Here is a 14,759-nt window from a genome sequence, read left to right on the forward strand (position 1 = left end):
AAACTATCAATTAAAGTAAAATGTCGTTAAAATTCTTTTAAACAGTAAGAGTGGGCTCGTGTCAAAACTTTAAACATTGGATTCGCCGCGTTTTGAGCTGTAGTCACTTATAAAAGAAAATGGGATATGGGAATTATGTCAACTATAGGTGCCAAAATTGTCGATTTTAGGAGCAGGTCCATTTTAGAGTATCAATTTTAGGTGCACTTCAAAGGTTCAGTTCCCACTATTTTTACAAAAGTTTAAAGTATCGGTTTAAAAAAAAATTATATTTTAGATGAAAGGTGAGACTTTGAAGTTTCAGAAAACAGTTTTGGAGCCTAGGTTTAAAAATGACAGACACTGTAAATACAAATTATAAATATACATTGTAAATAATAACTAACCTATCAAAACACTTCTCCGCGAAGTGCTTCGAGAAAAGGCGCGTATGTGCAGATGGCTTAAAGTTTTTTCCGTTTCATGGCCTGTATCCAAAGCTGCCTTCGGTTTTCATCCTTAGGGAACCTATGAGTAGGAACGAGAAACAATTATACTTACTCCTGTAACCGAATTACCACATATACTTTCCAAAATGTAATATGAGTCTGACTTTACAGGCATCACTTTCAACACTTTAATTTACGTGATACTCTATTTCAAGCGTAAAAAACGTATAAAAGCCACTTCAGCAGATTTCAATAAACGCATCTGCACTATCATAGAAACACTTACACGTGAAATGTAATGCCATTTCCCCCGACAAAACGCTGAGTACAGCCATAAGCGCAACATGAATCAACCATGTTTTGCCAACATTCACGTGACTTCAGCCCAGAGATGTTGGAGCCACGAAAATGACGTCAGGGCCAGCCGATTATATTTATGGTCGAAGTTCAGACCTTAAAATATAAACACGATAACAGTAAACGGTTTCCGAAATTCGGTTTTCGTCTTTTGGACGATGTGTCGCATGTAAACGTAGTAGTAGTTACGAGAAAGGTAACTTTTTTTATGCCCACTGCCTCGCCGAGTATTGTAATTTCCTTAATGGCATAAGTACAGAGGCAGGATGCGAGATATTTTGGTATACGTAGATAAGCGTCAAACGTGGATGAAAAATAGTAAGGAACGATTTAATTTACGATATAGGACACGTGCGCGTTTATAACGAGAGACACGGACGAGGTTCTTGTAACATTGTACTATACATATTTACCGAAAATTATCTTGAGCGGTTGGTTAGATCAGTTGTCGGTAAACTCTTCAGACAAAAGAGCCTAATATTAATAGTGCAATGACAGAAATTTCTTTTGAGAGCCAAATTTTTAAAATGTAAACTATATGTGTAGGTTCATTGTTATTAACTTAACTGGGATGTTCCTAAGCTGGCCTTTGGCAAAAACGTCGTCAATTTGATTAAGATACGTTCACTAAGGTCGGCCCCTTCCACTCTTCCCATCCACACTCTTCTTGTATACTAGTTTCTTTTCCGTAATGCTCATAAGTAAGGTAAAGGTAAAATACCGCGTTATTGTCCTAGACGAGTCAATCGATCACGACCGACCATCGTGTCATCCTCTGCCAATGGCGTCATCAGATGCGGAATGGAGGGGTATATAGTCAGCACAGCGCTCTCCCACTAGTTGTCAGGTTCCCTGACTTTCGAAACGCTATTAGCCGGTCGAGTAACTCCTCAATTTGTCTCACGAGGCTGAGAGCACCCCGCACCAGTCCTCCCACAAACGAAAAATCTCCGGCATTTCCAGGAATCGAACCCGGGTTCCCAAAACTGCATTCAGCCGCGCTGACCATTCACCTACGGAAGTGCACATTTCTTATAGGTAGCAGGAATAAATAATTAATATATCCATCTTTTATCACCCACAAAAATTTGATTTGTATACTTACGTTACTTTCTCAGATAATAGGCTGTAATTGTGAAGAATGAATAAATAAAATAGATATATACTTCATTTGGTCATCTTCTCTGCATGAGTAAACGACCTCAACATCCCTTTCTCAATACTCGACATTACATCTTCATTCACTGCACAGCGCTCCTAATATTAACGTAGGAGACTTTATTTAGAGGTTTAAGTCTTATAGGTACTTTTGAATAAAACTTTATATCATATTTAATTACGATATTATTTGTTGATAAAATTAAACTGAAAGGTATTCATAAAATTAAATCATGGCAATGAGTGACAAACACTAATGCGAACAAGGGCGTTGCATCACATTGGAAAGTTCTGGCAAGTGAAGATTCAATGTTGTTTTTAATTGTACCTACGATTTCACTTTCTCATCAGCAAGACAACTTCTCAGTTTGTTCCTGATAAGGTTCACGCTTGAAAATGATTGTTCGCATGAATATGTAAATCGAATAAGAAAAGAATAGCAAACGCTAGTTTTTCCAGCAGATTATATGAGTCAGGAATACTCTTCTAGGTGTTAAAAGTCAATATACCTTCCTCCTCCAGGAAGCATGCCATGTATGTAGCGAATCTAGTTCCCATGTGTTTACCTTCAATATTTCTATATCAGCACAAAGACGTCCAAAGTTCGAGCACCACATTACTTTAAATCCAGCAACTTCATCTGCCAGTGACAGTGTATAAGGGAGAAAGTGTAATTCTGTTTCAATAGCATTAACGGGTTTCTTTTTTACAAGGGCTAATGTCGCATTGCTGTTTCTGGATTCCTGAAACTCGTTGAGAAAATCTTGCCTATGCTTAAAAGTGTTGTTTTGAAACGACAAATGTCAATATCAGAATTATTTTCTTGGTGATGTTTCATCGGGTTTGGAAAGTCAATAAAAGTTTCTGTCTTCGAATGAAGTAACTTCTTTTGATGCAGAGGAAATTATTTCCTTTCCCCTGTAGTTTACAGTGAAGCTGACTTACCGTGACGTAAAACTTTTGAATACACTGATCGCTTTTTATTTCGGGACAGGGAACGCCCTTCTTCAGGAGAAATTGTTTAATTTCTATTAATAATGAAGCAAAACCTTTCAAAGTGTTTCCTCTTTATAACCAACGAACGGTGTTATGCAGCAGAATATCTTAGTAAAATGGTTCAAATGGCTCTGAGCACTATGGCACTTAACATCTGTGGTCATCAGTCCCCTAGAACTTAGAACTACTTAAACCTAACTAACCTAAGGACATCACACACATCCATGCCCGAGGCAGGATTCGAACCTGCGACCGTAGCAGTCGCGCGGTTCCGGACTGAGCGCCTAGAACCGCTAGACCGCCGCGGCCGGCAATATCTTAGTAGTCACTCTTCATTTCAACTAAAGATTCTTTAAAATGGCTGTGATTAAGAGCTTCATCTATAATAGAGTTTCTAAGCTTAATTACGAGTTCCATATCTTTGCAAATTTCTTCTAGGAAGGTCTGCGCACAAAGCACTTCTTAATAAATGATACAATGGAAAGTAAGTATTCGCTGCTAATTTTTCTTTCAAAATAGCAACAAACCCCTTCTTACACCGGCCATACTGCCCGCCCTGTTGGTTGAAACTGAGACGATTTTATCGAGTGGAAGAGTCGCGCGGAGTGGCCGCTCGGTTTGATGCGCCATGTCACGGATTGAGGCGCCATTTCACGGATTGCGCGGCCCCTCCCGCCGGAGATTCGAGTCCTCCCTCGGGCATGGGTCTGGTGTGTATGTTGTTCTTAGCATAAGTTAGTTTAAGTTAGTTTAAGTAGTGTGTAAGTATAGGGACCGATGATCTCAGCAGTTTGGTCCCTTAGGAATTCGCACACATTTTCGAGTGGAACATGATGATTTTCAACGCACACAATTACAGAATTTCCATTGTGTAACTTACTTTTTGAAGTCCTTTCCTACATACTTGTGCTTGCAGTGGATAGTGTGTCAAGTCCAAAAGTGGTGAAAACGAGTTAAGTCCACAAATATTTCCTATGTACTTCACTTCTTGTCTGGGAGCACTGTGTCAAGTCCTGTTGGCATCTCTCGCTGAGCAGTGCATTAGTGCATAGCGGATTATGTCTGTGAATGTTGACCTGGTGCGGTGAATAGCGTGTCAAGCCATATTCTTCCCTGATCTCAACGCGGTTGGGAGTGGAAAAGCACGTTCACAATCACGCTTGAAAAGCAAAACCAGCTAAGGCTACTTTGTTTTTCTCTTAGTTTGGCACCTGTTGTATTTTCAGTACATAACTACCTACCAACATTTATTCCTTGGCACAACTATGGCGGCTGAGGTTAACCAAAAACGAAGACTTCCAATGAGTGGCCACCATGCTTCAAGTTTCAAGTGCCGAGGACCATTGATTATCTGTTTTCTAAACAAACAATATGAATAATACTGTTTGTAATAATATTTACTACAAATTAACAAAAATTCTTATTTCCTCGCAAGTAAATGATTTCTTGTCTTTTTTCCCAGCTGCTATCACATTCAACTATCTACCAGAAGCAGACCAAACGCCGATACGACTCCTTGATTCCTTGATTCTAATGGTGGCAGCCCGATAACTTCGAAGAAAAGGAGACGAATATGTCATCCAGTAATCAACTTATCTGATGATGAGGTGGGTGATGATTTGCCATCGAACAGGAAAAAGGGGGCTGCCAGGAAGGGTGGGTTGAAGGGGGGAACACGGCAGAAAAGGAGTTCTTGTAAAATGCTTCGAAATTTGAGATGGAATATGACATGAAGCGAGGTAAAGACAAAACGTAGCCCAAAAGAGAATTGAAACGTTTACGCTCACGCAGGAGCAAATGTTATAAAAAAATTTACAGATGAAAGACGTGAAATATTGTTTAAGGAGTACTGGGGAAGGGAGGACTTCAAGCAGCGATTATTGTACATGTAGTGCCTCATAGAACTGACAGGCCCAGGAAGAACAAGATCAGCTGCAAGGCAGTTTTTGTCTCGCACTATGTATTGTTTAGTGATGAAATAATACTGTTGTGCAAATCATGTTTATTGGATGTAGTTTATTTAGTGAAAGCAGGAAATCTGTGGAGTTAGAAATTTAAAAAAAGAGCAGTTCCGTCTGTAGTTATTCAAACAGACACACGAGTTACAGATCGACTGAAGGGTGGAAAAAGCTAACCTTTTAGAGCCGGAGTAAGGGAATTTCTCAGGAAAATTCCAATTCACGAGAGTCAGTATTCAAGAAGAGACTGTTTTAAAACGTTTTTGGCCCCACACCTTACGATTACATACTTACCCGAAAAGTATGCTAAAGAAATGAGGGCTAATGGCACTGCGTCCTGCACGGATTTTTGTGAGGAGTTGTGGAAGATGAAACTCAGTATCAAAAAACGAAAGTGGGCGCATGTGTGATCTGTGACAAAGTGCAAATGCAACTGAAACTTGCCCCAAAAGTGAAAAACATGAGTTAATGACAGCTATGAAAGAGCATCACGAGACAGCTCATGTAGCTTACAAAAGTAAGGCTACCGATAAAGAAATTCCAAACAACAGTAACTAAACGCAGACCGTTACATTTGATTTGCAGCAGCGTCTCCCAAATCATTTACTCAAAAATTGAATATCATTTTACAAACTGACTCTATGAACGTTCAATCTAACAGTATACGAATACGATTGTACATACGGCATGAGGCTGAAGCTGCAAGAGGGGCTAATGGATTGGGATACTGCTTGTAAAAATTCATTCACGATATCAAACCAGAACTGAAAACATTGATAATGTGTTCTGACAACTCTCAAGTCCAAAAGAAGAACAGCCTTATTGCAGTGACGTGCATGTTTCATCTTAAGAAGTCCCCAGACTTGTAATTAACCGATTATAAATTTCTTATTCCTGGACACACCCACATGGAGTGTGATTCATCGCACAATTCGATAGAGCGGAAGAGAAAAACTTCCAACAGACCATATAAACTCACACGACTGATAAAACAAACACTGTAGAAAAATGTTTCACTGCGGCCGAGGTACAGAGGAACGCTTTTCTTGACTACATTGCCCACTTGAAAACTTACAAAAATTACTTGAAAAATTACAAAATTGCCCCAAAGACAACGACGGTAATCTATTCCAATGGAGGCAGGCCAAGTGACTTCACTTCAAAAATGACCAGCCAGGGATTATTCTTCCAAAACATTACTCGAAAAAGAAGTACCGCTTAAAACTGTGAGCTACAGGAGGCGGGGAAAACAACGAACATTGAGACCTCTTCTGAAGTATTCCGAACCATGCAACATTTCGCGTGAGAAAAAGAAAGATTTGATGGACCTCTTACCTATTAGTTCTCCAGTGTTCCATTATTTTAGCAAAATTTACCAACATAGAGCAATGCTGGGAATAGTTACCCTCGCACAGACAATAAAAAAATTTCGTGTGGCACGATGGCCTAGTGCAAGTCTTTCTATTGGAAGACACTTGGGCGACCTGCGCGTCCTTAAAGCCAACAGCATTCGGTTTTCCTCAGACGGTCATCTACCCAAGTACTAGCTGCACCCAACGTTGCTAAACATCGGTTCAGATATCGGGCGGGAACCGTTGGTACCAAGGTGGCAATTTTTTGTACATATCTATAATTTTGTTCACTGTATGTTTTCAAATATTTGTATAGAATGAATGATTAAGTTCCTGAATACCTGCGCCTCATCTATTGATTTATTAAACATTCATAAGAGCCCTGCAAAATCACATTTCCCTAAGTTAACATCGAAGCTCAAATCTAGAATGAAGAATTTCATGGATGTGCAACAGATCAAGTCCACAATTTTTAAAATACACTACCTTCAATGTTGCACATCAGTGACTTACTAACTTGAACACTGAACATCAGTGACTAAACTTCTTTTTAAATGGAAAACCAATTTATACTGATACAGTAAGCACCAAAACTACTTTTTGCCAAAATTACAGGATTTTGCATTAGTTGCCAATCTTTGAATTGTGATTTGCCGGAATTCTAATTCTTCTGGACTTGACATACTATCCACTGCAAGCACACACGCACAGACACCAGCCGTGTACCGTTTGCCTCTCTTAGCAGCCCCTTGGAAGACTGGATCCGTTAATTAAATACAGAATAGATTTTTCTCGATTCTTCTGAAGTTGCTCAATTCTGTTCCTCCTTGCGTCGCCGACAAGATACTGAGTACTAAAGGAAACGTGTTGGGCTGTAAAGTGTCTCTCGAAATTTTATTTCTTATTACGAGCCAATTTTCCTTCACAAATAAAACAAGTCGAAAGGCCATTTAAGTTCTGAGTAAACGCGGAAGTATCAATCCGTTCAACTTTCAATTCACGGCATTCAACTTCCGATTTTCTTTGCTTCTTGTATGCAGCCACGCCAAATAGGATACCTAAAACCGTTTTATGTTACAGTAAAAAACCACTAACACAAACTAACTACAATTCTTAAATTGATGACTAAAATACCTGCAGGATTTGCAGCTGTTTGAAAAAATACAGGTAGCTTTATGCTTCGAGTAGGTGTTTTCGCCGGCCGCGACTGATTTTCGAACGCAGCTACCACTGACCATTGAGCAATAAGACTGCTGATTGACTCATTCGCTCAGTTGGTTCTTGGATCATGCTAGATTCCCCAGCGCGTACGAGCCAATTGAAACAGATTGGCCCCTAAATACGCAGAGCTGCGATGAGTGGAGGGGAAAGTGCAGATGGCGAAGGCACCGTGGAGGGAAGGCAGAGCGCTTCGCACAGAGGCAGGTGGAACTGCCAGTCGCAAGGGTGCAGATTTTAACTACAGTTCTAGTCTTTCCTGCGGGGACACGCGCTCGGCAGTAACGCACTGTAGAACACAGTGCAAAGATACGACTTGGCGGTATGAGCTGATATTTTATCTTACCGGAAATGTATGTTAGCGCCCGCACCTGATATTTTGTAGAAGAGCCATACTCAACGGGCCAAAGAGCCGCACGTGACTCGCGAGCTGCGGTTTTGCCGACCACTGCGTGTTCCAATCGCGATTGGAATGTATCAGATCTGTTGGCAGCAGAAATGCTCGAACTTCTCGATTCATTTCGTGTTGGGCCAGGATTCAGCGACAACAAGGCTACTACAGTACAATTTATTACTGTGAAGTGTGGGAACACTGACTGTTTTAAGGTAACTTGCCTGTGAATCCGCTTCAAAAAAATTAATTTTTTGTTTTCCATTTTAAATTGACGTTTAGAATTTTTTGAACGAAATGGTGGTTTAAATAACTGAACTTGACATCAGGAAGTTATTTAAAAATCGACTTAAATGTCTGTTGGTGTGCATCCACCCCCATTGTTTCTGCTGCTTTCGCACGTCAGTGTTGTTATTAGACACCTGTTCGAGAAATATATATAGTATACAATTGTTTTTCAAGCTGATAGTCCTGCTAAAAGATACGCTTTGCAATGCTCTTGGGTTTCCCTTATATATCTTGTTGCTTAATTGTATTTATCAAAAAAAAATGGTTCAAATGGCTCTGAGCACTATGGGACTCAACTGCTGAGGTCATTAGTCCCCTAGAACTAAGAACTAGTTAAACCTAACTAACCTAAGGACATCACAAACATCCATGCCCGAGGCAGGATTCGAACCTGCGACCGTAGCGGTCTTGCGGTTCCAGACTGCAGCGCCTTTAACCGCACGGCCACTGCGGCCGGCTTTGTATTTATCGAAAATTATTATGCGTGTACCTTGTTTTAATATGGGACAGGGAACAGGTGTGAAGTTCCAGAGTTACTAGGTATATATTCTGGGTTTAATATTAGACAATCACTGTTGGCAGTTGATTCCAAGAGAGTGGGCGAAGACGAAAAGTAGGTTTTTGAGGCAACTAAAGACGCCAGAAAGACAAAGGGAAACAAGAAATGGAAGAGAGAAGATGAGGAACGTGTAAACCAAGACGATTATGCAACTGGAATGTATTAGGAACAACAGAGGTGAGCCATAGATCAAACATAACTTTCACCTGAATTTACATAGAATTATATTTTTTGACATGTTTATTTCATGCACAAAAAATCTATAAGAGCTAGAGGTCTGGAATTTTTGGGATTTTTCAGCGTACTATTTGGGGAAAATTAGACCACAGACACTAATGTAGAAAGGGGAATACATAGTGATTAATTATAAAAATAAACCTTAATTTTGATTACCTAATTAAATATTTCTAGAATAAAATCGCTGTTGTTGAAATGACATGATTGTAATCTACTTTTTTTGGTGTACATGTTGTTAATGAGTAATTAAAGTTTCAAGCATCAAAGTGAGATAATTAGTCAGTGCATAGATTGCAAGTATTGATTGACATATAAAAATGTAGATTACTGGTCTTCACAAAAAAACTATAATAACGTCAACGTGAGAACTAATGTGCTTAATTGTATATCAAAAAGTTCAGCAAGAAACACTCCAACAATTTTCATCCTATTGGGCTCCCACGTTTTTCAGTTAGAACCGTGTAAACTTTATGCAGATTCTTAGTATTTTCCAAGCATTAAGGGGCAAGTTACTTTAAATGCCTCTGTGCATGCTATAATTAGTCTAATCTTATCTTAACTATCTCTATGGCATATTAAAGTGTTATGTACTGGATTGTATGTGAATTAATATCGCATTTCTTGAAAAGGCTGCCGGTCAGTTTTGTGAATAAACACACTTACGAGCTCCTCGCTAGATCATGAAGGCCTAAGACAATGTCTATCAGCTGCTGTGCCATCCTCTGCCTCGCAGCGTGATGCGAATGTGGCGTGGAGGAACATATGGTCAGCACATCCCTCTCCCTCTTGTGCCAGTCCTCCCACCAAGGGAAATCCCTTGGCGCTACCAGGAATCGAACGCACATCTTCTGAATGGCAGCCATCTGCACTCCCCACTTAGCTATGGAGGTAGACAAACTGGGTGGTTGTAACTGAAGTGCAGCTACTCATAGAGGTCCAGTACAGACTGTAATTACCACATAGCTACGAAACTTGGTGGATATCCTAAAGAATTAATGTGTAACCGATTTATTCCGGAAAAAAATTAGTTCCTATTTTGACCACAAGGTGCACATCTGGGGCTGTGAATGCAAGAAAGACTTACAGATGTTTCCATATACATTGGATTAGGAACAAGATGGAAGCAGGAAAGCTCAAACAAGTGAGAAAGGCATAGTGTTGAAATTAGTGTTAATCGTTACGGCTTGTCCAATGACAACGAGGATGTCATACTATCATACAAGCAGTGTAGCCGGCCGCGGTGGCCGAGCGCTTCTAGGCGCTTCAGTCCGGAACCGCGTGACTGCTACGGTCGTAGGTTCGAATCCTGCCTCGGGCATGGATGTTTGTGATGTCCTTAGGTTAGTTAGGTTTAAGGAGTTCTAAGTTCTATGGGACTGATGACCTCAGATGTTAAGTCCCATAGTGCTCAGAGCCATTTGAACCATTTGAACCAAGCAGTGTATAGCAACAGATTTGTACCTGGTGGCCAAAACTGGAACTAATTTTTTTCCAGCATAAATCGGGTCCACATTAACATAGTAGTATATCTACCAATTTTCATTGCGATAGATAATTACAGCCCACACTGGAGGCACTTTAATTATAACTATCCAGTATAAATGCAATGGTTGACAAAAAAAAGTTAAGGACCCAGAAGGGGAGGTGGAAACGAAATGAAACTTTATGGACTGAGAGGGTATGGATGTTCTATCAGTGAGCGCAATACAGAGTCAAATTTACAAATAATTTGGCAATATGAGCACATGTATCAGTATGACATAGCACCCCTCTCTCTTGGATGTATGCACTGATTCAGTTAGGAAGGATGTAATAAAGCCATTGTATCCTTTTCTGAGGCAAACTGGCCCACAACTGTTGCAACTAGTCCTTGATATCCTGGATACTGGTACTGGCATGGAGCTGAGGTGTGAGCTTTTCCCACACATCTTCTGTCAGGGACAGATATGGGAACTTGCTGGCCACAAGAGGACCTAACCATCAGGCAGATTCTTCACAGAGACACATGTCATGTATGGATGAACATTTTCTGTTGAAAAATACTTCGATACTGTCGTTTTAGAGGTAATACATGATGATGCAGAAAGTCTGTTGTGCTCGCACTGTTACCACGAGCAGTAGGGTAGTGGGGCTGTGGTGCAGAGTGCTTTGTAACCAGATGTATCCAAGATGGCGGCGATGACGTCATCCAAGATAGCTGCCTGTAGACTTGGCAACAGAGCATGATGTCATACAAGATGGCAACCATGACGTCAGCTGATGACACGAGTACCATTATCCAAGCTGTCGGCTTTTGGCAGGATAGTGCCACGCCCCCCGCCACGCCTCCCTGCCAGGAAGTTTGAATTTTGGCGGGAAATTGAGTTAAGTGCTTCTATGGGTCACTTGGCAGACCCGCACCCCCTTTTCCGACTTTTTGCATGATGATGCATTATTCTCTTGGAAAATTCTTGACAGCTGCAGATTAAGTCAATAGTGGTACTGCAGGGTGGATTGGTCAAAGACAGTGCTAGGGGGTCTCTAATTTTGTCCTAAAACTGTGAGATTGCTCTGTGAGTCCCATCTGCATAGAGATAGATCATAAATTATGAAATATGCTCGAGGCGCTGTCTGGTATACTTTGATGATGTATGTGTTCAAGAATTAACAATGAATGAATGTACTGCACAGTCATCTATCCACATCTACATCTACATCTACATCTACATTTATACTCCGCAAGCCACCCAACGGTGTGTGGCGGAGGGAACTTTACGTGCCACTGTCATTACCTCCGTTTCCTGTTCCAGTCGCGTATGGTTCGCGGGAAGAACGACTGCCGGAAAGCCTCCGTGCGCTCGAATCTCTCTAATTTTACATTCGTGATCTCCTCGGGAGGTATAAGTAGGGGAAAGCAATATATTCGATACCTCATCCAGAAACGCACCCTCTCGAAACCTGGACAGCAAGCTTCACCGCGATGCAGAGCGCCTCTCTTGCAGAGTGTTTTGTAAGCCACCTCCTTTGTTGATGGACTACATTTTCTAAGGACTCTCCCAATGAATCTCAACCTGGCACCCGCCTTACCAACAATTAATTTTATATGATCATTGCACTTCAAATCGTTCCGTACGCATACCCCCCAGATATTTTACAGAAGTAACAGCTACCAGTGTTTGTTCCGCTATCATATAATCATACAATAAAGGATCCTTCTTTCTATGTATTCGCAGTACATTACATTTGTCTATGTTAAGGGTCAGTTGCCACTCCCTGCACCAAGTGCCTATCCGCTGCAGATCTTCCTGCATTTCGCTACAATTTTCTAATGCTGCAACTTCTCTGTATACTACAGCATCATCCGCGAAAAGCCGCATGGAACTTCCGACACTATCTACTAGGTCATTTATATATATTGTAAAAAGCAATGGTCCCATAACACTCCCCTGTGACACGCCAGAGGTTACTTTAACGTCTGTAGACGTATCTCCATTGAGAACAACATGCTGTGTTTTGTTGGCTAAAAACTCTTCAATCCAGCCACACAGCTGGTCTGATATTCCGTAGGTTACTTACTTTGTTTATCAGGCGACAGTGCGGAACTGTATCGAACGCCTTCCAGAAATCAAGGAAAATGGCATCTACCTAGGAGCCTGTATCTAATATTTTCTGGGTCTCATGAACAAATAAATCGAGTCGGATCTCACACGATCGCTGTCTCCTGAATCCATGTTGATTCCTACAGAGTAGATTCTGGGTTTCCAGAAACGACATGATACGCGAGCAAAAAACATGTTCTAAAATTCTACAGCAGATCGACGTCAGAGATATAGGTCTATAGTTTTGCGCATCTGCTCGACGACCCTTCTTGAAGACTGGGACTACCTGTGCCCTTTTCCAATCATTTGGATCCTTCCGTTCCTCTAGAGACTTGCGGTACACGGCTGTTAGAAGGGGGCCAAGCTCTTTCGCGTACTCTGTGTAGAATCGAATTGGTATCCCGTCAGGTCCAGTGGACTTTCCTCTGTTGAGTGTTTCCAGTTGCTTTTCTATTCCTTGGACACTTATTTCGATGTCAGCCATTTTTTCGTTTGTGCGAGGATTTAGAGAAGGAACTGCAGTGCGGTCTTCCTCTGTGAAGCAGCTTTGGAAAAAGGTGTTTAGTATTTCAGCTTTACGCGTGTTATCCTCTGTTTCAATGCCATCATCATCCCAGAGTGTCTGGATATGGTGTTTCGAGCCACTTACTGATTTAACGTAAGACCAGAACTTCCTAGGATTTTCTGTGAAGTCGGTACATTGAATTTTACTTTCGAATTCACTGAACGCTTCACACATAGCCCTCCTTACGCTAACTTTGACATCTTTTAGCTTCTGTTTGTCTGAGAGGTTTTGGCTGCGTTTAAACTTGCAGTGAAGATCTCTTTGCTTTCGCAGTAGTTTCCTATTCGCAATGACACTCGCAAAGTAGAGAAGTGACGGTTTAGCGATTATATGAAAATGCTGTCGCATCATTGGTCGGTGTTGAAATTACTGTAAAATTGCTATAATTGTTCGCACTATCAACTGTGATGCTTATTATTGCACTACATCAACGGTGTCTTTTCCACCCATCTGTCCTCTGGTACGCTGTTGATTACCACATAATGACTGACTGACATCGCTTTTTTGAGATGGAGAAAGTGTTTCGGTGGATGGGCAACACCTTCTGGGGATGACTAGCATCAAAACAGTGATCGGATACATATTTGCAATATGAGAAATCAGTCGAAATGGAATGCAGAGCCATCAGCTACTCCGTCATTGTGGCAGATGAGTTTATATGTAGAGGTCGTCAATCACCTTTGGACAGCAGTTTGGAGACTCTCCACAGTGCCGCCAAATTCTTCCAGTTTCCTTATGTTGTAACTGTCTTTTGTTTAAAATGATCCAGTGTGTGTGGTGTGTTATGGTAGCAGTAGTAGCAACATGATTTATACCACGCGACATCTAGTTTTCTGCGAGAAGCAATGGATCATAACGTGTTAATATCAGTTTATAAACTTACACAGACCTCGAGGTTGTGGTGGGAAAAAACAAAATGTATGGCAGTGTACAAAACGTGTTACAGCGGAAAAAGCAATGTTTCAAACAATGACACATGGTCATAGAAAGCATCTCTTGCGACTTATTGTATAGTTTGCGAGATACGGTCATCCTCCTACAGTACAGGTGATGCAACTTTACACTGGTCTGCCGGCCGGAGTGGCCGTGCGGTTCTAGGCGCTGCAGCCTGGAACCGAGCGACCGCTACGGTCGCAGGTTCGAATCCTGCCTCGTGCATGGACGTGTGTGATGTCCTTAGGTTAGTTAGGTTTAATTAGTTCTAAGTTCTAGGCGACTGAAGACCTCAGAAGTTAAGTCGCATAGTGCTCAGAGCCATTTACACTGGTCTGTGCAATGGGTCAATACCTGTATATTTAATAGGATCGTTACATGTTCTTGATGCCGGCACGCAGATAGTTCGTAATTTTTCTCTGCTGGATGGTACGGAATAAAAATGATGGAATGTTTGGTGATAGACATGAGTGGATTCTGAGGGACGCGGATCTGCTTCGATGTTGAGTCTTCCTAATTTTCCCAGCAAGAAACAACACCATAACTGTTCGTACTGTTGTCGTGTTGCTGGAGCAGGCTTCATTTGATGCTGACTTTACACATCGTACACAGGTGGTGTAGCTACGAGAACATGTTCCCACTTCCACTGAGTGGTCATAACACGCTCCTGTAGCATTAACTCAGCTCACTCTGTTCCTAAACAGGTTGCAGAATGTGGTGGATATTGCTCTCTCCGACTTC

At 41.3% G+C, this 14,759-nt stretch overlaps 1 protein-coding gene across 1 annotated transcript in view; it reads left to right on the top strand.

Annotated features, from left to right (window-relative positions):
• Nucleotides 1-7,697: 7,697 nt before the first annotated feature.
• LOC126184831 (mucolipin-3-like) overlaps nt 7,698-14,759 on the top strand; it is a 204,962-nt gene continuing 197,900 nt past the window's right edge. Inside the window, exons 1-2 of the mRNA XM_049927420.1 lie at nt 7,698-8,073; nt 8,729-8,882. Coding sequence (XP_049783377.1) covers nt 8,852-8,882 — 31 coding nt within the window. The 5' untranslated portion in view covers nt 7,698-8,073; nt 8,729-8,851. The remainder of the gene's footprint in view (nt 8,074-8,728; nt 8,883-14,759) is intronic.

Source organism: Schistocerca cancellata, chromosome 4 (assembly GCF_023864275.1).
Source record: "Schistocerca cancellata isolate TAMUIC-IGC-003103 chromosome 4, iqSchCanc2.1, whole genome shotgun sequence".
Classification (NCBI taxonomy): Eukaryota; Metazoa; Arthropoda; class Insecta; order Orthoptera; family Acrididae; genus Schistocerca; species Schistocerca cancellata.